Genomic DNA, 22565 nt, shown 5'->3' on the forward strand with positions numbered 1-22565 from the left:
AAGGGAGGGAGGGAGTGAGAAAGAGAGAGAGAGAGAGAGAGAAACCCCACATATTTTGATATTTTTCTCTTTGAAATGTTATTGCATACTGTATATAAAATGTGTGTAACCCTTGTTACCAACAAACATTAATTCCTTCACATAGGAGCTGAACACACAGCAAACCAGATCCTCCTCTGTCCAGGCACGGACTCTCTCTCTCTCACACACACACACACACACACACCTAGGCTGATATTCATCTTAGACCCAAGACCCAACCTCCACTCAGAAAGCCTCCCCCAGCCTGCCACACAGTATACCCACTGATGTTGAGAGAGACGTGAAAGAGAGAGGTGAAATTGCAAAACCCAAAACAAATGGGAGACAGAAATACCGCCAAATGCAAGAAAGCAAGAAAGAGGGAGAGGAAAGAGATGAGAGGAAAGTGAAGTGCCCACAAAGAGAGCAAAAATAGAGTCATGGTCAAAACAGAGTCCGCGTAAGGACGGAGAAAAGAGGAGCGTGCAGCTGAAAGAGGCTGAAGGCCAATCCAATTTTATAAGGCATTACGCAACCTCAGTGGATAGCTCTTTTTGCATTAATCTCTTGGGTTACGCAAGCCACCCCTGGACCCAAGCACCAGACTTAAAGCAATGAGCTTATGATGCAAACTAGCTTTAGTTCTTTTAGAGCATACTATCACTGTATGCACACACACACACACACACACACAAACACACTTTCTCTCTCTCTTTCACACAGAAAGACTGAGACACACTCACACACAGACCCCTACTTAGATAGATGTACGCACACATACACATACATCACACTTCACTGGACTAGATATAGGAAATGGGCAGATGGCCCAAGGCTAACTCTTTTTGCTGTTGCCCTGCTTTACAACTGGCCACCAGAGGCTCTATAGGCTTTTAATATTGATAGCCTGTCCAAAAGACATAAACGCATTGCTTCCCTAACCGGCGGATTTGACCTTGGAACACAGGATTGAAATGTTCGGAGATTGAGATTCATGTTGGGATGCGTGCAGGTATAGGGAGTAGGAAAGAGGAGGAGAGGAGAGGAGAGAGGGAGATCTTAGAGAGGGAGGGGCGGGCTGCCGCTGTGGACACAGTCTTTCCAGACAGTTATCCTTAATCAAAGCCGGGTAAAACTGACCCCTGTTCACCAACTTAACCTTCCAGTGGGAGAGGGCTTAAAGCCACCGGGGGATTTGACTCGGATTGAGATTTCAGGAGACTGATTGAGATTCCTGCTTGGATGTGACTGGTTGAGCTGCACTGAGAGGGAGAGGGAGAGGGAGAGGGAGAGGGAGAGGGAGAGGGAGGTAGAAGAAAGAGAGGGGAAAGTGTCTAATTTACAGTGCAGAGGCATATTGACAACTTAAGAGTTTCACAGTACAGCTGAAACTCACTGTAAAACAGGTTGTGGACAGATGACATTTCTATCAACCGTTAACGTTTAGGTTGGTGTAAAAACTGACCCCAGTGCACCGTCTAAGGCCAACTTATTCACCTGACATCAACATGCACCTTGTATCCAGATTGTGTCTATACGATTTAGCTGGATTATAGATAAACCTGAACCTGCATCTCTGGTATACACATTCAAATCAGATCTCCCTCACCAAAATGCAGATTAATAAGCACGTCACTTCCTTTTGTAACATTTACAACCGTAAAAATTGAAAGTCAACACCTCATCTCACCTGTTCCCAGAGGTGTGGCCAAGTCCACTTTGCTCCAGTCCCAAGTCAGTCTCAAGTCTTGAGGCACAAGTCTCAAGTCTAAATGTAGAATACCAAGTCAAGACAGTCCAGTATCAATTTAATATCTTAAAGAAAACTAAATATCTAGGACTTTTCAATGTAATATGGTTTTAATAGGATAAAAACTTGGTAAGAGCATCATAAGTTTGATTTCTAACAGTTTCAACTTCAATAAATTCAATCATTCCATACAAATTCAGAAAACAGAATTTAAATTCAGTCGTCTGCTGGAACAAATCTCATCACTGTCAATCTAAGTCATTTACACAAACACAAGATCTCAAGTCAAGACTTTAGAAACCTTTTCAAGTCATCAAAGCAAGTCAAAGTCAAGTCCCAAGTCACCAGAACCCAAGTCAAGTCATGTCTCAAGTCTTCTCTTCATGCTTCAAGTCAAGTCTCAAGCAACTAAAATTGTGACCCCACCTCTGCTTGTTCCCCATCCACGAGTATCCTGACAATCCATTTTTGACAAGTATTTCATTTTCCAAGCTGCCTGCTACATACTTAAAAAGACCAAATAATAATATATATGTATATATATATAGGCATCAGTCATGAACATCCACATGTCCCCAAAAGTTGAGTCTATCTATATAAGCAGGTTTTGGAAGTTTTGGTATGATATTAAATGCAGGGACTGACTGAATAAATGTGGGGACTGACTGAATTGACACCCCCAGTTGGATTGGAGATGAATTGCATTTACGCTTTTTTTTTTTTTTTGGTTTGGATGATTGGATCTTCGATGAGTCTCGGCTGCATTTAAACCTGGATTTTTTGCCTTTTTGCTCCATCTGAATACAATGTGATCAACCGGGAAGCCTGTTAATGCCAGGTGTAAAGGGGGTGATAGAGTTTTAAGACAATTTAATGAAGCAGAAAAGGCATGTTAAGTGGAGCATAATGCATTTGTGGTGCAAGTCTGCAGTTATAGTGTAATTGCATTATGCATAGCGCACTGAAACTGATTATTCATACTCAATAGTATTTTATAACTTCCATTGTATGTGGTTCTTGTTTATGTACAAATGTTACAAATGTGTGTTTATGTGATTGAGAGAGATGTGAAAGGAGGTCTGCCTTTATAATGCAAAGTACGGTTCTGCAAGAATCCACTGCTTATTACATTGTATTGTATCTGCCTTTGTTTGTGTGTGTGTGTGTGTGTGTGCGTGCTCTTTGTTTATGTACCTCTGTGTGTGTTTGTGTGTGAGACATGTGACCGGGATTAGACAATAAAGCTCTGGAAGGACAAGACACAGTAAATGAGATGGCACACCAGCATGACCTAGAAAAGAAACACATGGATATAAAGAGAGAGAGGGAGAGAAAGAGAGAGAGAGAGAGAGAGATTCTAAGATCTCTCTATAGAGGGAAAAAGAGCAGTGTTTATGCAGACATGCATGTCTGTGTTTGCATGTTTGTTTTTTGTCTTTGTGTGTATATAGTACATTGTGTATGTGTGAGTGTGTGTGTTTGTGAGAGAGAGAGAGAGAGAGAGAGAGAGAGAGAGAGAGAGAGAGAGAGAGTGGAGGAGGGTGTGTTTGGGCGTAGGTGGGGTCTAATTCCCTTTCGCCCCTTTCTGCGAAGGGGAGATTAATGGGTTGAGGGACCTTCTGGCCCCGGCGTGGGACCCCGAGCCAAGAAAGACAACACGCTAAACGAATTACAACGAGATGGGCTGGGAGAAAGGGATGGAGAGAGAGAGAGAGAGAGAGAGAGGGAGAGGGAGAGAGAGAGAGAGAGAGAGGTCACGTAAAGCTAGAAGGGGGTGGTGAGTAATGGGAGTGTTTGTGTCAGATTAGTGGGGCATTAAGAAGACCCCCACGCACCACTAGACATCCTACAGACTATGCTGAGCACAAGGATGGAGAGAAGGAAAGAGAAGAGGAGAGGAAAGGAGAGGAGAGGAGAGGAGAGGAGAGAGGAGGAGCGGAGAGGAGGAGAGGAGAGGAGATGAGAGGAAAGGAGGCAAAATACGGTAAAATATCCTCTTAACAAGTCATTTAGTCTACCGTTGAGTTGTAAAATCTTGTTTTCCTTAAAATAAGTGAAAACATCTGCCATTGGAGTGATATAATTCCACTTGTTTCGAACGCATCTTTCACCTATTTTGAGAATTTGCTTGAAACAAGATCTCATAATAAGGCGAATCACTCCACTAGTATCAAGACGGTGTCGAGTTGATTTGCTTTGGAAAATAGTGTTTTTTCCCCGCCTATTTAAGAAAAATTAGGTTTTAAGACTCAATACTAGACTAAATTACTTGCTAGGATGGATATTTCTGCAGCGCCAGACCGAGTGCCTGCCAGAGGCCTTGTATCCGTCCGATCACGCTATGCAATTATCAGCGCACGTGTCCCATCGCCCTCCGATGATCCACTTCTGAAAATCCACCTGTTAGGGGCCGAGGAGATTTGACGCTTTTAGCTTCCCTCCTCCCGCTCTCACCCTTTACTTCATCGGAGGTGTTGATTAGCCGTTAGTCCGTCTCTCTCCACCCATCCAGCCCCTTAACTAGCCCGGGGTCTGATCTCCATGGCAACTGCGATGGAGAGAGGGAGTGTGAGAGAAGGAGAGAGAGAGAGAGAGAGAGAGAGAGAGAGCGCGAGTCGCCAAGAGAGAGCATGGGAAGAGATTTAAGATATAAAAGGCCACGCGAGGTGGGGAACATTTAGAGGGAAGCGGGGATTTAAATTGGTAATTGGGACAAAATCAATGTGGAAAACATGGACTGTAAGGAATAAAAATGTCAGGATGAAATTGTTGCCCAAAACATAAATTTGCCTAAAAATGTTGCCTGTTCATCATAACCCAAAGGAAAAGAATTCAATTTAACTTTTATTGTCCCTAAGGGGAAATTCTCCTTGCAGCCAGATGCATGAAAACAAGCAGATGAACATAAATACACAAAAGTGCATGAAACATAGCACAAGACACAAGAGTCCTAAATTAAGAACATCACCATCCATCCACAGAACAGCATTAGAACAAACAGCCTCAACAATAGACTCCTGACTGCCCTATAATAAAACACATGAGCCAGAGTTAAGCAAGTTAATGGGACGGGAAATAAAGGAGTTCCTCACCCTGTTAGACTTAAACCTTCTCAACTGTTGTCCAATCAAATCTGATGCCTTCAACACTCTCAGAACAGGGTTATTGCTGATTTGTCAACTGCACTGTAATGCCAGATTCTCCTTCAGTGCCTTTGGTTATGTCCGGACAATCGTTATGTATCATTGGAAAAAAGGGCCATTTTAGTCTTGGCTTTTCCGCTGCCTGGGTTTTTTCTCCCAGCCTTTTTTTTTTTTACCTCACTGATGTAACACAGAGATAATGCGGCCTGTCCTCTCTACACACAGGCTGAGCACAAGGCCTGGCAGTATCGGGAGACGGAGCTTTGAAGCTTGGCTACAGTGGCGGCGAATAAGAGAGGGGAATGGTTTCTCTATATCGCTGCTTGTTTCTTTTTTTATTCCATTTCTGTTTCTTTCCATTCTTCTTTCCCTCCCTCCTGTGTAAATTTCTCTCTCTCTCTCTCTCTCTCTCTCTGCCTTACTTTCTGTCTGTCTCATTACAGTTCTGATGGCCATCGCTGACCATTCTCCATCACATGGACTGGGGCAGCTTCCAGTGGTCCGGTGGGATCCGGTCGGCGACGCAGAGCCGGCGCAGCCCTGTCTTTTCTCCCACTGACAGTAATACATCTCAGGTGCCTTGCCAATCTAATTGGCACCAAATTCAGCCTCATTTCCATCAAGCTACTCTGTTAGCCCCCGCCGAGAGGAGTGCACACTCAGCAGAGAACGGGAGATGTGAAAGGTGGTATTGAATTTACTCAGGTTTGTGTGCTGTTGTGTGTGGGGTTATAGTGTGTGTGTGTGTGCGTGTGTGTGTGTGAGCGTGTGCGTGGCTGAGAGGGAGAGAGAGAGAAAGAGAGAGAAAAGACAGAGGGTGTGTATATGAGTGTGTGCGTGCATGCGCAAGTAAAAATTCAGCTTTGTGCATAAATGAAGGACAATCCAAGATCCAATAACAAAGAGATGCCATTCATCAGTGAGCCTCGAATAAAAAAAAAAAAAAATCAAATGCAAAAACCGACTATTTGCATATTTGCATAGCAAGCCCCCCACCCACCACAGATGTTGACTCAGCACTTTGGTCCCCTCTTTCCCTTCCCTTCCCTTCCCTTCCCCTCCTCTCCCTGCAGGCCTCTCCCCACACACTCCCTCATCAGTCCATCCATCCGCACGCTGACAGCCGGGGGACCGAGACGTGTTTCTGCTCTGTCACGGGAGAGGGAGATTAAAAGCGAATCATTCCCTGTATCACTGTGACCCGCGGGCCGCCAGACGACATCGCCGGCACATCGGCGCCGAGATGATTAATGTATACACCGAGCAGAGCGCACGGAGCACGAGGCAGAAGTTCCCCGCGTCTCTAAAGGGCTTTTTTTCCACGGCCAATTGAGTATTCAGTTCAGGATGGGCTGATGTCTTCTCTCTATACCTGTGTGTGTGTGTGTGTGTGTAAGCATGCGTGTGTACACCGTTTCTAAATGTACGTACGCGCATGTGCTTTTGTCTTAAAGGAACGCCCCAGGTTTTTGGGAGATTGACCCCATTGATCAACTTACACAGCGGCATCCACTGCTTCACTTCTCTATATATAATGTCTCTGCTATAGGTGTGTGTGTGTGTGTGTGTGTGTGTGTGTCTCCATGGCTGTACATTGTTCATGCCTCTCTAGCGAATGACGTCCGCCCACTGAACCCCGGACCAGACCACACAACACTGGCCCTAATCATCCCCTCAGTGGCCAATTACAGCTTCCCGCTGCTTCATCTTCAGCCAATCGCAGTCCTCGGACGTGGCCGTGAGAACAGTGCATCACAGCATACACGCACACACACACACACACACACACTCAAAAGCACTGCGCGCACACACATAAGAACTATATCCTTTATAGTTGTGGAAGAGGACGGATAGGCGCTTTTGTTTGGCTTTGCTCTACAGCTGGGCAGTGTGAGCCAAAGGAAAGCAAAGCTGTTTCCAGATCTGCGCTTGGACCGAACTTCCACTAAGCAGCCTCTGTGGGGCTATTGTTGTCTGTCTGCCTCTCCCTCTGTCTGCCTGGTGTTCCATTCGTCTCTCCGTTTTCCCTGCCTGCCCAGATCCGTCAGCCCATTTGTCTGTCTGCCTGTCTGTCTGGCTATATCTCCGTCCATCTGTCCGCTTGTCCGTCTGTCCCGTCTTCAGGGGGAAAACAAGACATACATCCTTTAAAAATGCCTCGCTCTCACTTCCTCTCTTTAGAGGTATTTTTGCACCGCTACTTGGGGACGGAGGGAGCGAGGGAGCGAAGAAGGAAGTACGATTGCAGGAGAGGAAAACAACAGGAGAGGGAGCGAGATGGAGAGAGAGAGATACAGAAAAAAACTAGTCAGGGTTGATAAATATCCGTACAGGGCGCTGTAAGAAACAAACAAGCACAGCGAGGAAGAGGGGAGACAGAACTCTCAGCCTCAACTCGAATAAAACGGTACAATTTTAAAGCTGCGGGAGGCAACTTCGCCCAAGTGTCAGTGAGAGATAACCGTTTGAATGTTTGACAGATTTCATTACCCATAAATCATGTAACGTGACCTCAGTATAGCTCTTTATAACAACAGTGAAACAACACAACCATATGGAGATCAACACAAACCATGACAGCACATGTGTAGAAATATTGCATGGCATATACCTCTAAAAATGTGTGCTCGGGGATTAGCAGCTGAGGGATTTTCTGTGAAGTGTTGCTGATTGTAGGCGACTCCACGTGTTTACGAAGGGTGCTAGGTTCATCTGCACCCCCCCACCCCCTCATCCGCATCCCTGTCTGTTTACTGACAATGGCGATGATTGCATTCGCACTTTCAAGGCTGCTAAATGAAGCGAATGTGCACAGAGCGAACGTCTGCCGCTTCTTGTCATCTTTGGTAAACTAGAGAATCAACAAGTAAATTCAGCACCAGTTTTGTTAAAGAGATGTACTCTGGTTAGTTCAGGCCTTCGCAAAAAAAATAAAATAAAAACATGTTTTTTCCCCCACTGCCTTTGCATTTCACAAGGCTGCCAAACACAAAATCAATACTGTTGCTTTTCAAATCATAAATCTGTCATCTAAAGGAAAAAATACAAAAAAAAACAGCTCAAGCTTGTTTGCATCCTTGCCTCAGTATAGATCCTTACCTTATGGATCACTTTGCCTATGCAACTATTGGCATTATCATGAATAACATTGCAAAAGAACAAGTATATCCACCTTTAGGTGTTTTGTCCAGAAATGTTTTTGCTTGTTTGTGAGGACAAAGCCCAGTGTGTATGAGAGCCTTTATCGGTTTTAAGCCATTCTACACATTATGATGAGCGATCAATAAAGACATTACCTGTTTTGCCGGGACAGATGAAAGGAGAAAACACAGCATTTTCCCAATATGACAGTGTGACAGCGAAATTGCATTATCACGTTGGTTGAACCTTCTCTCTCAATTTTCTTTGTCTTACTGAAGCCAAGAACCGAGGGAAATAAAAGGTGTAAAAACCAGAGAAAAAAAAAGTGACGCATCAACAAAAAAAATTGGACACACTGTGTAACCCTGCTCTGTTCCACTTTTCTGCAGCAAACCATGTGGAAATATTGACAACAGGAGACAGAGTTGGCGCTACTTCTCACACTAGTGTTTAGAAAAGATTGAGTCACGATCCAAATGCGGTCTGAAGTGAGATTAAACAGAGTCTCCGAATAATCCAAAACTAAAAGATAGTTTTTGCTGCCGAAGCCTTTCCAAGGTAGACTAAACAAAACTTCACGCAGGTACGTTTTTTTTTTCTTTTTTCTAGCTGCAAAGTCGATAAAAATGATACCGCCATCCATTTCGAGTGTGACAACTGAACTCGCCCTTGCGTAGTCCCTGCCATCTATAAGCTCATTTTGAAAACATTAAAATTCCCTTAAATTCTCCCACTCTCTCCCTCACTCCCTCTAAAGGTGTTATATGTTGACAGAATGACTTGCAAAGGCTGAGGGGTCAATGTAATATTTCTTCTGTGATTGGTGAGACTTGTCACAGGCGGTGCACAATGTAAAATGCGCAGCGCAGCCGGGTCACTGTAGACATCATTATATTGATCTATACTCCATACCCGTGTCATCGCAATGACCGACGATGGCAGAGAGACAAAGGCTATTGGCCCAATCAAGGCTAAACAAAGACGTTTCCCATCCGCGGCATGATTCAGTCGTCTCCCAGGACGAGTCTCACAAAGCTCCCAGACACATCTATTCATAATTCCCGGGCTGCTGTGCTATATTTTCAATCCATCTCCATGGTGCTAGCTTGAGGCTGGTGGAGCTTGACAACCTGTGTGATTTACACAGTCTTGGCCATGAAGTAGATATCGCACAGAGTGGACAGAACGACCCTGAGGGCTTTTTCCCAACAGGGCAGATTTACGTCCGCCGGCGTGTTTGTGTTTGTGTGTGTGTTTGTGTGTGTGTGTGTGTGTGTGAGAGTTGGCTCCGCGGCTGTATCCGTCAGCAGAAACATGTAAGCGTGCTGACGCAGGGGGTAAAAAGATACACAGCGACACCGTCACATTGACAGGAATGTGGGCAGCGAGTCGATATGGGATCAATGCGGCAATAAACAAATCAAGCCGACCTTAGATGCCCTCATGTCTAATCTATGGGTTAACTGGGAATGGAGCGTAATTAGAGCGGTGCAGTGATACAGCAAGGGCTATCAAATATATTTCACTTGGAAGTCACAGCTGTCATTAGAGGTCAATATGTGGCCTGGTAACCATTAGGTTAAATGCAATTGTGGTCGCAAAATGGCTTGAGTGAAAGCAATTTACAGGCAAAATACAATGACCAGAACATTAAGATGATAGAAAGTGCCATACTTTGGTGGAGGTCCAATCAATCAAGCCATTCATATGGAGTCATGACCCTGTCAATTGATACCCAACATGTTTTCTTGTCTGATTTACCTCCATTGACATAATGTAGCTGGTCAACTGGAGGAATGTCACTAAATAGACAAATGCACACCAACCTACTGACCCCTTGATACGTATTCATATCAAGGCTTGTTCCAACTGCTTGATCACCAACAGCAAGATCCATGCTGCGAGTTCTACCTTCTGAACAGCTCCTTTCAAAACATGGTACATTCAAAACCTGGTCTACGATGTAGGGAGGCAAACATTGGGCTCGCTGGTAGGGAGATACCATTGGTTTACAAGGTTATGCTGATACACAAGAGGTAGGTGAATCCGTGCATTAGCAAGATCCATGACCAGAGGATGACTGGATGATGAAGGGGGTCGGCACTTGCATTGTCACAACAAAACCACCGCTAACAAGCCAAGTACTCCAGCGTGGCCTTTGCATATTAACAGGTATGACTCACCCCTGCAGCTCCTTGACGGACATGGAGATCTTCAGGTTGTGTCCCAGAACATGCAGGGCGGTGAGGATGTCGGCCCACTGGACCATCTCTCCCAGCGGACCCCCCTTCAGCACCTTGGGACTGAAAACGTCCCCGGACTCCTCCGTCAGGAAGCCGACGTGGACCAGGATCTGAGGGAGGACAGGGAGGCATTGTGGCAGGGAGTTAAAGCCAAAGTCTATGGAGGAAGTCTAGGAGAAAGTGGCACTTAGATAAAAGTAGCATGGCAGTACAATAAAAGAAAGTTATTTCCACTGATCTTCGGTCACTACCTTGACAGCACAATGCCATGGTAACACCGTGGAATAGCATGGTATTATATCATCTGAGTACCACCACTACTACAGGTACAAAGCATTGTTAAACGTGTATCGCAATTTCACCCAATTTTAGAAACTGAAAACTTAACCACCTTAACTTTTGTGTGAATTGATTTACTGCCTTTGTAATGGTTTAGCAGAGTGATTTACTTTGATTGCAGTTTTTCCTCATTGCTGAGATTCTGACTCATGGCCTTTTTTACTTAGACTATTTCTCTTGTTCTCTACCTGTCTTGTTTCCAGCTTTGGAAGACAGTTGTTTATATTCACAAATACTGATTGAACTATCCAAGCTCATAGAAATACCATATGTGAACTCTTTTTCAAGGTGCTCTGTAAGATAATAGACATCCAGTGTAAGGTGTCATCTATTGAAATTACATATTGTACAGACAACATGTAAATTGATGGTGGTCCAATAATTTGTATATATACTGTATTATTTGTATAGTATAAAGTTATAAGGTTTGAAAGTTTAGCAGTAAAAATGCTTTAATTAGTTTGAGGATTACAATCATTAGAATTTCAGACTCTTCCAGATGGGAATTACGGGAAACTAATTCTTTGAAACCTCCAGTGAATAATCCCCTCATGTTCCAATGAAAAAGCATGCATATATACAAATCCATCATTATGGACTTTACAGCTCATTGCACATGCACAGTATGCCTATAAAGCTAAGCACTGTCACTAATTCTTAGGCACCCCGTGAAAAAAATAAAAAAATAAAAAAATAAATCCCTTTGTATTCAAACACGTGCAGGAATTATCATAATTTAACATGATGGACTTTGCAACTTTGCACATAACGGGCTACAAGGCTGCCATGCGTGTCCACCTAGCCGCTGCATAATTTAGTGCAACCCACCCAAGAAATGAGCAACATGTTGCTTTTCACAGTGGATTAGACACAGCCATGTCCGAGCGTTGCTCTGCTGAGTAATCCTGATTAGCTAACGCAGCATGAACGCCTCCCGCTGCTGTGGCTGGCAAACGCAGCCCACAACTTTCACCATGCAACTTACATAATGAGCTTACGGCCAACTGGGTGGACTTTGAGGGGGAAAGTTTTGATGGCGATTGCTTGCTCTCTCTCTCTCTCTCTCTCTCTCTCTCTCTTTCTCCTTGTATGTGCGTGTGTGTCCTGTGTCTGCGGCTTTGAACTGCAGAAGAAATGATTAAAAGCTTCCTAGAGCTTCTTAGAAGTGTTCTGCACCTCCCTCTCCCCCCCCTCTCTGCTTCTCTCTCTCCCTTTTTGCATCATGCCCCGAGTCACAGTCTAATAATGTCTTGGTTTTAGCATCTAGGTTTTGAGGCTCCCCACACACACGCACACACACACGCGCTTCTCTTACACGACATCTTTTGATCCTGGAGCAGATTGTGTTTGAATGGCAGAGCAAAGACGCTGAAATAAGAGAGAGAAAATAATAGTTTTTTAAGTCCTCAGCGTATTCACCGGGTCATTCATATTAAAATATTCAATATAATTCAAGGCTCTCATTATAGATATTACAGCTGTACACACAGAACTGGTAAAAACCGCTCCACCAGTGTCCTAAAGCTCACGTGTGTACAGTAAAAATATTTGACGGCGGTGTGCGGTGCAGCAGAGTCAAGCGCCACTGAGACTCCGGCTGGCGTGAAAAATCCCCTGATTTAATAAGCCTGCTCTATTAACTTCTGCTTCATAAAAAAAAGATAAGTGAAATTTAATTACAGTTTGGGTGGCAGATGGCAAGAGTGAGAATTCACGGCGCCAATATAATATTCCTTCTCCTGGCTTGGCGGGGGCGGCGGCGAGGGTGTATCATACAAACACTGGCAACCACGCAGAAGTGGAGAAAAAGGAGGAGGCGAATTTCACATAACTGGCAACTACACAATACCGCCGCTAAATAAATGAGAAGAATACCATGCAGTGGCACCGGAGCAGAACAAGTGAGGAATGGATTCTATAAAAAAAGTGGCATCCCTGCACACAAATGCAAAGTTAATAGGGAAAGGTAAGGAGTGGTTTTTCAAAAGCTGGCAACTTGGGTGTGCTGCTGCTGGGTGAGCGAGACTGCTGAGGAGGTGATTTCACCCTCTTCTCTAATAGGCGGTATTCATCTCCATTTGCAAATGTTAATTCCTCCAGCACCGGAACAGATATAGAGGCGAGTTCAGTGAAACATATCAGGACGACGCTGGAAATGTGACCTTTATATCGCGGAGTGGAAATCGATACTGTAGAACCGAGGGGGGAGAGGGAGAGAGAGAGAGAGAGTGAGAGAGAGAGACTGGTGTGGGTGGTTTTGTACTGTTGTAGCATGTCGATCACCACACACACACACACACACACACACACACACACACACACACACGCACGCACAGGCGCTCGTCGCCAACGCATCTGCGCGCACGCTGACTTGCAAATGAAGATGAACGGGTAGGAAAAGCCACACAATGGGAAGTCAACAACGGGGGGAATAACTCCGAAGCTAGAGCCGCACTTCCGCATAAACTGCTATATCGCAGCCAGCTGCCTCCCCCGGGAATCTGAGCACACACAGAGGGTGCGAGCTCTTTATACAGCGGACCTATGGTGCTCCCAGATGGCGCGTATGTGTGTGTGTGTGTGTGCGTGTGTGTTCTGAGTGCATGTGTGTGAAGATACAGACGGGCTTGGAATGTTTGTTTGGGTTTTGTTTGCATGTATTTTGTTTCACGCTGACATACGTACATCAACGCGCTCCAGTCAGAATCCTGTGTGTGTGTGTGTGTGTGTGCTCTCATTTCTGGATGCTCGCTCCCTCCCCGAGAGCCCAGGGGATTCTCAAAAGCATCTAAAGCTCCTCGCTACTGTCTCCTCCACCTGGGGATTGAAAAAAAAAAAAAAGACCCGGCAAACACCGCCGAGACAGACGGAGAAGTAGTGCAACGGCGCCGCGCCGCTCACCTTTACGACGCGTGTCCCGCCACCGCCGCCGCCGCCGCCTCTCCCTGCACTTTTTTAACGCGGCGGATCAAGGCCCTTTTTCCACAACATCTCCCCCCCCCCCGCCCACCCGCCCTGTTACGCATGTTGTCGTGTGATTGATATAACTGGGATAAGGAGTGGCAAAGGAAATCTTACAGTCTTTCATGTGCTTTCATGTGAGGAGCATTTTATGTGATGTGGTGTGTGTGTGTGTGTGTGTGTGTGTGTGTGTGTGAAAACCTTGGAAGGTCCTTGGTGCGTATGCGTGTGTATGTGAGAGCAGGAGAGTAGAAGTGTCGCTAAAAGTATGTAGTACCACTCTATTGCTCCGCTCCACTCATCGCTAACAGGCTAACGACAGCAGAATGCTAATGGCGGTCTCGGCGTCTGTTAGTACAAGGCTGTGTGTGTGTGTGTGTGTGTGTGTGTGTGTGTGTGTGTGTGTGTGTGACCCAGCCTGCCCATGCACTGTGGCCTCAGCCAGCCGGTCTGAAGGTCACAGCTGTCTGATGGAGGGCCACGGGCGGCAACACAAGCTGGCACTGCCACCATCCCCTATACCTTACCCTTAATCTCACCTTCTCCCTCCCTCCTCTACACTCTTCTTTCTCCATTTCTCCTGCCCCCCCCCCTCGTCATATTCCTCCACCTTCCTCCTTTCCTCTCATCCTCCTCCCCTACCTTCACCTTCCATCTTTCTCCTATACCACTGTCTGCACTTCGTCAGCCAGAGGTCAATCTGCTCTCCGGGGGGGGAGGGGGGGGGGGGGGGGGCAAACGCAGAGAAAAAAAAGGAGGAGGGGAAATTAACAGCTGGGGTACAAAGTCACATGCAGACACTCGTTTTTCCAGGATAAGGTCGGCGTCTTTGAGCGCTTCCTAATCATCTCGCGGAAATGGCGTCTTCCTTTTGACTTCTGCAGAAAAGATAACGGCAATCTGTTTTTACGCCATCAGCCGCTCTGTAATGGCTGAACGGCCCGACCTGGGCTTTTTGGTTTGCTTTGATAATTACTTTGAGAAAAAAAAAAAAAAAAGATGAAAAGCGGATAGTGGATTCTCTCAAAAAGTAGAACTGCTTTTAAAAGTGTCGCGCAGCACAAGGTTGACGGTGTTCTTAGCGGATTCCAGGAGCGCTGAGGAAATAAGGAGTTTAGTTGCGAGTCAGATGAGATTTTCCGTAACAGTTGAGGTGCTTCTTCTTCTTCTTCTTCTTCACATACCAAAGCAGTGTTATTTTAAAGGGGCATCTCATGTCAATATACTGGATAGGATGGATGCTGAAAGCTCAGAATAAAACTCTCTCTGCTGTGACTCTGTCAGGTAATGGTTAGGATTTGACTTCTGAATGAGATTTCTAAAGTTGCACACACACACACACACATGCGCACACACACTCCTCTTTTCCTTGTCCTTGCGTCTGCCGCTGACAGACATGGGGAACGATCCATCTTTCTCTCTCTTTCCTCTCCCTCTCAATCCTCTCTCCCTCGCTACTTGCCTCTCTCTTCTGCTCTGCCAATTTATTCCCTTTTCTGAGTAAACACCCACTCTAAACAATCAAAAAGAAAGCCAAACAAGGAAAACGGAATTGAATCAACAGAACCCCGTTGGAATTTTAAAGAGCGCCAAAAAAAAAAAAAAGCCAAGCGGAATGCTAAAGTTGCCGCTGGAACTGGGGGATTTTTTTTTTTTTTTTTTTTTTTTGTCAAAGATGAAGGTTAGGAGAAAAAGTACAAGGCCAAAGTCAATTCAAATCAGACGGAGTTTCTCCAAGGCCCGACGTTAATTCAAATCAAACAGTGTTTTCCCTCTCAATGCTAAAGCGAGGGCTTTGAGGGTTCAGGAAACTAATGACTGATGATTCCTACGAGAGCGTGAGGAAGGGGAGGAGGAGGAGGGGGGGAAATAAAGGTTAAACAAGCGAAAGGCAGAGTTTGACAAGTACAGATTGAGATGTGATTTTTTTTTTGGCGGTAAGAGAGGCCCTGCGAAACGATATCCAATTAGCAGTCACACACACACACACACACACACACACGCACAGAACACACATTCTTATTCCTCCCTAATTATTGGTGATAAACAGCCCTTGACAACCATGGCTAACTCTTACACACACCAGAACATCTGCTGTGGAGATAGCAGGGGCGGCACGTCGTAAAGCATATAGGCTGGTTGCGGCAGCCGAAGGGAGCCGCGATAGGGGGATAACAAATCCCCCCAGCCCGCCGCAAGAGAGGAGGACATCAATCACGGCGACGGAGGACTATTTCCACCCTTGTTAACTTATTTTAGGGAGAGACGGGGGGGGGGGAGGGGGGGGGGGGGCAGAGGGAGACGTTCCCGGGGAAGAAGAGGGAGAGCGCGTGTTTGCGTGTGCCCGATCCGCCTCCTCGGCTCGTTCCATTTATCATCATTTTCTTGACTAAAAGATTATCTGTCTGTTCGGAGGGAGGGAGGGGGGGGATCAAATTTAATAGGCGGTCAGGCTCAACCGAATGCTTACCTGCACCTTACACCCTTGGCTTTACTTTTTCCAACAGTTTCCTAATGAAAGCCCCCCCCCCCCCCATCGCCCCCGCAGGCACCTTGCCCTCCCAGCCCTTTGTTCCCTCTGCTCCCTCTGGCTGCGCCTTATCACTTCCCTCTCTCCCTCTCTCTCCATCAGTCCCTCCCCTGATCCATATTCCATGACACCTTTCCCTGCCCATTCCCCCCTCTGTCCTCCACTTCCTCTCTCATCTCATCCTTGCTCCCTCTGGCACCGGCTCGGCATCTCGTCATAATTCCCGTCGTTCATCATCATCATCATCATCATCATCATCATCGTCCCCCTCACCCGTCTATCCCTGCATCGCTTTCTCACACGCCGAGTACTTGGCGGCCATGTCCGACCCCTTTACATGATGCACGGGTTCAACGACACACACATTTAGGTCCCGGTCTCAAAAGTACACAGGTACTGTAGCAGGTACGGACCGTCCCCTCCCATCCATGCAACCTCTCCTCCTCTTCATCTCTCTCCCTCTCCGGCATGCACAGCACTCTCTCTCCCCCATCATCATTCAGAATAAGAACAAACCTCCTTAGATGCACTGTTATTGACAGAGCGATTACGCAGTGGAATTACCTTACCGATTCAAATTGCAAGTATAGAAAATAAATGTACCTCCAAGAAGCATCTGAAACGGCATTTTCACGGCTAACCGTTTGTTTGCCTTACAGTCTATTCATCTTATCCTCCTCTCTCCCTCATATCTGCCTTCTTCCCCTCCGTCCACCTCTTCCCCTTCATCACTCGCCGCCTTCTCCCTCTTCTACTCCAGCCTCCACGTTCATCTCTGCCATCCCTCTCCCCCCCACGCTCGTCTTGTGACGTCAGCTGTATCGTAAAAAAAGACTTTTTGGTAGACGAAAGACTGGAGACAGAATGGAGAATAAGGCCGTGATCACGTCGGATGCTTTTGTTGACAGCACCTGTGCCTGTGTGTTATTCGGTTATTTACAACGGTTTGATCTCGGCAGGCGGGTGTCTACTCCGCTCTGTGCGCCTGGTGTTTTGGACGCAGCATGTTTTGGGCTCTGCCCCGGGCGCTCCGAGCCGAACGTGTTTCGACTCGACGTCAGAAAGAGGAAAAAATTAGCAGCGCCTGGAGGGAAGTCGGCGGCCTCCTCGCAATTTCTGGGTGAGTAACGTTAACTTGAGCTATATCCAGTTTCAGAATGGAGAGCAGAAAGCAGAGCAATCGCTATCTTTCTCTTGTCCATTTTTATTTTCAACGTCATCCCCTTGAGAACGACGCAACCTTTGACCTCTTGCTCTCTCGCCTCCTATCTGATCACGGCTTCGCTCCCTCCATTCTGGCTCCCTCCCTTCACCGTCTCCCTTCCTCTGTCTCCCTCTCTCTCTCTCTCACCTTCTTCTGGTCCCTCCAGCGCTGCTGCAGCTTGGCGTCGAGGCGGTTGGCGGCCGTGGCCCACTGCTGCGCCAGGCGACGGATGCGCCGCTTCATGAAGCTGAGGGACTCCTTGCCCGTCCCGACCTGGTCCAGCAGTACGGAGAGGTCGGTGCGGAAAGCGGCCTGGGGGGGAGGGGGGTGGGGGGGTGGGGTGGGATAGATGGAAAGTAAGGGGAGAGAGGGGTAGAAAAGGATGGAAAGTGGAAGGTGGATATGAGAGAGGAAGTGACATGGGACCAGGAGAGAGAGAGTGAAAGAAGTTAATTAAGCTTTCTATGTATTTACTGATGATTATTTACTTATTTTCATTGTAAAACTCATTTTTGATTACTATAACATACATATGAATGCCGATGAAATGCATTGTGCTAGAAAGGAACAGAGAGCAGGTGGAGAAAGATGTGACAGAGGAAAATATGTCAACTGCATATTTTAGTAGATAAACTGATGCAAGAAGGCATTACATAATGATTATTGCAGCACTATTGCATATGTATGTCTTCATGGGCGTGTGTGCTCATGCTAAGTGTGTGCCATGTGAAAATCACTCTTTTCTTGCATGTGATGATGTAATCTCTATCCCCTGCGAAAGCACTCGCAGGTAGATTTTCAAAAGAACAAAAGCATATGTGTCACTGAGCCAAGGCTTGCCTCGCCGAGTACAGCTTGGAGAACTATTTCGAGAAAAAGTCTGTCCTAGGAGATCCTATCGCCTGGAGTTTAATAAATAAAAAGGCAGATTTATTTGTATTCTTTTAAGTCGTGGGTTTTGGAGTTTTTCCCTCTCAAGGAAAAAGCAGAACCTTGTGCATTCTGCAACTAATGCTGAAGCAGACAAACAAGATAGCCTTTGCCGCTCGGAGGAGAAGAAAGTTGAAGTTGAAAGAAAATGAACCTATGCTCTATCTGTTGGGGTGCAGACGCAGGCAGAATGTAATCCACATGTGGTCACAGGGAAGACGGAGGAGAGTGTATCATTCTTCATTTACACCGACGTTCTGCTCTACCTTCTGAAAATCTCACCGACTTACTGCCACCGCAAAGTCTAAAGGGCACAGACTGCACACACACACACACACACACACACACACACACACACACACGCATAATGCACACGCATCGCTTTTAGTGCTATTTTTACCGTCCGCGATCGCTTTGTGTTCGCACACAAACGCAGCAAAAGGCTGACCAAGCTGGTGGATGAGGAATAGCCCTGGCTGCTGCACTCACAGAGGCACCGCTGTAATTGGGAACAACAGCAAGGATGAAGTCTAGTCAGCCACACACACACACACACACACACACACACAAACACACACACTCTCTCACTCACAGATGCACACGCACACATACATAAAAAAGGCACACGCAGAAACGCACACACACACATACACACAAAAAGGCTGGTGATGTAACCTGACTTCATCTGTGAACTAGTTTCTATGTATGTGCTGCTGAGAGCGTTATAGAAAGTAGAGCAAGCTGCAGCATGGCAGAGCATGAAGTGTATTAGGTTGTATGTGTGTGCAATTAAGAATTTCCTTAATGCCATTTGGTGGACATGTGTATCCCGTACAATATGTGGCTCCAGAGGGAATTGCACCCTCCACCCTGGCTGTATTAGTGCCATGCTCTACCCACTGAGCTACACAGGACCACCATTAATATGAAGAACAATGACGTAATCTTATACTTTGCCAATGCGCTGCTCAGCTCCACTCCTCATTAACATCAAGCTAACAGAGGCATAACAGAATGGCAATACGACGGCAGCACCTGTGTACAAGTACGTGTGTGTGTGTGTGTGTGTGTGTGTGTGTGTGTGTGTGTGCGACCCCGCGGCCCGCTCACACTGTGTGACTGCGTATTTAGTTGTGAGTGTAAGGAGTTTTTTTGCCTGCTCCGTGACCTCGGTGTCCGGGCCGAGGAGAATAGAGGAGAGAGGATAATAATGAGGGGGATCAGGCCGGTGTTAATTAGTAAGGAGCGAACAGGGTCGGATGAAGGTTAACTACCATGTAGCCAAGGGGGCAGACAGCTCACTCTGCTCTGCTGCTGCTCAGCGGCTACTGAGGAGAAGACACTGTTACCCCTCTCTCTTGACTGACAGGATGGAGCCCATTTATTAATCACTGTCTTTATTCTATGTCTCCGACTTTGTATTGGTGGTCAAACCAGTACGCAAAAGGGACTGTGTCCATTTTGTCAATTCCAACAGCAAACTGAAAGCGATATTGCCTAATCTAAATGCCTTTACATCTGTTTTCCTTACTCCAACATTCTCTATCAATTACAGGATTGAAGCTTTATGGCAGTTTTATGTTTTCTCTTTCAAAACATTAATCCCCTCCAAACCCTTATGTGACTCTTAGTGAAACAAGGCATTAATATTTAAAAAAATGTTCATTTAGGAGGCTGACAGCTCATGAAAGCTTAACACAAAAGAGCATACAGTATATATAGATGTCTATTGATTTTTATGCTTGCCAGAAGGATAAGCGTCTACAGGCGCTGATGTTGCGAAGAGGGTGTAGCAAGGTAATAAACTGTCAGAGGCTATTTTGCCCCCTTGATCTGTTGTTGGGGGCATTTGCATGGCATATCTGCAATTAAATACTCAACTTGTACCAATTAAGATTTGTTTGAAGTCATAAGGTAATATCACATGAACAGAGTAACAATCAGACATTTTCTGCTGACTCAGGCTGCATACTCATGGTTTTTTCTGATTAGGAAACTCCATTTTCTATTTTTTTACCCAGAACACACTGGAAAGACATAGGTGGCATTCACATGGGATATTGGCATCTAACCAATTCACAGACAAAACCACCTTGCTGGCAGTTGTTGTGGGCGGGTCTCGGAAACCTTTTGAAGCAGTCTGTACAAATGTCATTGGCTGATGAATTCTATCAATCCCTCCAACACGTGGGATATTGTCAGTTTTTGACATATCATAAATGCTCATGTGTACCTGGGGCCATTGACTGAAAAAAGGGTACTCCTAATTATCAGGCCATTTCTTCCCCTAATTTTTATTTCACAGGCAGTTTATGAACTTGCAAGAGCGTCTTTGACCTGCATGCCTGCTAATTTCTGATGCTGAATTGTAGCATTTTCAAATCCTTTCCTCATCGAACTGACCATGTCTGAAATGCCTGGCTGTGCTAATAACCTGTTTTGTATTATTTTTCTGTAGCGATTTCAGGCACACAAACAGGGAATAAGCAAGGACAAATAACAAGGATCTGCAATGGGATCGCGTTTAGGTCATGTTGTAAAAGAAAATCTAGCTCTATAAACACATATCGTACTGTTCAGCCCCCGTTTTTTTGTTCCACGGATTTCAGCTAGAAAAAGATCGGATGCCAGCGCCGGTGAAAGGAGCGGCCACGAGAGAGGCTGAGATTCTATTCATAGAGCGCTAGGCAGCTAAGACAGCTAAGTCTTCAGCTGCCTGTTACAACCTCCCTGGCAACGGGTTTTAATGTAGGCTAATCATAATGTTTAAACAGGCCGGCCTGGATTATTTCCTTTCAAAAATTGCCTGTCTGTCGGGCTGAAGTCCTGCCCTTCCTCACATCACTGCCACAGCTGTGAAGTTACTTTAGTGATTGGCAACGATGTGGTAAATCAATCTTTTTTTAGTGCCGACAGAATTGTATGCCAACTTAACGTCAGCCGTGGGACATTTGTCTTGTGTTTATTTAAAACATTTTCTTGTATCAGCTCTGATGTTTGACTTTATTTTTGTCCATGTATTACTGAAAATAGGTTGAAAACCTAAACTAATTATATATTGGTTTGTATACTTGCAGTGAATAGTATAAAAGATACTCCTACACACTGTATCTGCATCTGTGTCATTACGCTGCAGCAAAAAATTACTTTTTGATTATAGGCAACAATGACTCAAACAAACAACAAACAAACAACAATCACTTGCATATGCTACGATCTAATCATTCATAACTTTTGAACTATACATGATAGAAACATGGGGTTTAGATCATCGTTTTTCAAATGAAATCATCTATCATTTAATATGTTTTTATTGACCCTTGAGTGAAATAAGGGATATGTAAGTGGACACCTTACACATTGTTGGATTGTAAGTGGGTATAACAAGCATAACATGCTTTTGTGTCATTTGTGTATCTCTGCAGACTTACAGTGGTGTGTGTGTGTGTGTGTGTGTTCACTTGTGTGTCCTCACCTGTCTCTTGGCGGCCTTGCCCTGCTGTGCATGCTGGGTAGGGGGCTGCTGTGGTTCCTCCAGGCCAGCGGGGGGCAGAACCACTCCACCTCGCTCAGGTAGATCAGGAAGGAGCAGTCGGAGCCGTCCACGCCGTAGAAGGCGTAGCAAGGGTCCGACGTCCAGCGGGCACGCATCCACTGGAGGGTGCACACACACACACACACACACACACACACACACACACACACACACACACAGACATCAGAGAGGATTATGGGTTGTAATACATTCTCTATTCTATATGTTGTGAGGGGAAATGTGTAGGTTGACACTCACATCTACTTTCCCGGGGCAGTCTGGGAAACGGGGGTCTCTGGGTACCTCACACTGGCCTGACGTCCCGTCTCTCACAGCTGAGGAGACACAGTCAGTGAAACGACACCTTCAATATTAAACCATAAAAATCATTTTTACGAGGAGGGTGAGATTATGAGAGAAGTCTGGGCTTCTTCAACTTTTTCACTCGGGGACCAGAAGGAGAAATGTATCGTCTTGCCCGGGGAGCCACACTAATTAAACACATTACGGTAGTGCTGTCATAGTTTGATGAAGTGACACATCAGGTTCCATGTTAAAGTCACACTGAAATGAAACATTACTTTTTCAACTTTTTAGCTCATTCTATCATGCCATACACCGATTTGACAATTTATGCAAAAAAATAAATAAAATTTTTTTTATTTTTATATCAAAATCGTATTATTTTTACTCCCTGGAAAACAGAAAATCTTTAGTGGTGTTGTCATCATGTACGAGGAAGCGTACAGAAAAATTCCAACCGATAAC

General features: G+C 45.6%; 1 protein-coding gene across 1 annotated transcript in view; it reads right to left on the bottom strand.

The window, feature by feature from the left end:
- LOC139662337 (alpha-1,6-mannosylglycoprotein 6-beta-N-acetylglucosaminyltransferase B-like) overlaps positions 1-22132 on the bottom strand; it is a gene marked incomplete at its 5' end in the record, with an annotated part of 66451 nt that extends 44319 nt beyond the window's left edge. Inside the window, 5 exon segments of the mRNA XM_071540995.1 lie at positions 10239-10408; positions 17480-17644; positions 21738-21781; positions 21784-21916; positions 22056-22132. Coding sequence (XP_071397096.1) covers positions 10239-10408; positions 17480-17644; positions 21738-21781; positions 21784-21916; positions 22056-22132 — 589 coding nt within the window.
- Positions 22133-22565: the final 433 nt, after the last annotated feature.

Source organism: Centroberyx affinis, unplaced genomic scaffold (assembly GCF_046629955.1).
Source record: "Centroberyx affinis isolate AG114_WGS23_722 - 3 ecotype Tasmania unplaced genomic scaffold, CSIRO-AGI_Caff_v1 ptg003763l_1, whole genome shotgun sequence".
NCBI classification, from domain to species: Eukaryota; Metazoa; Chordata; class Actinopteri; order Beryciformes; family Berycidae; genus Centroberyx; species Centroberyx affinis.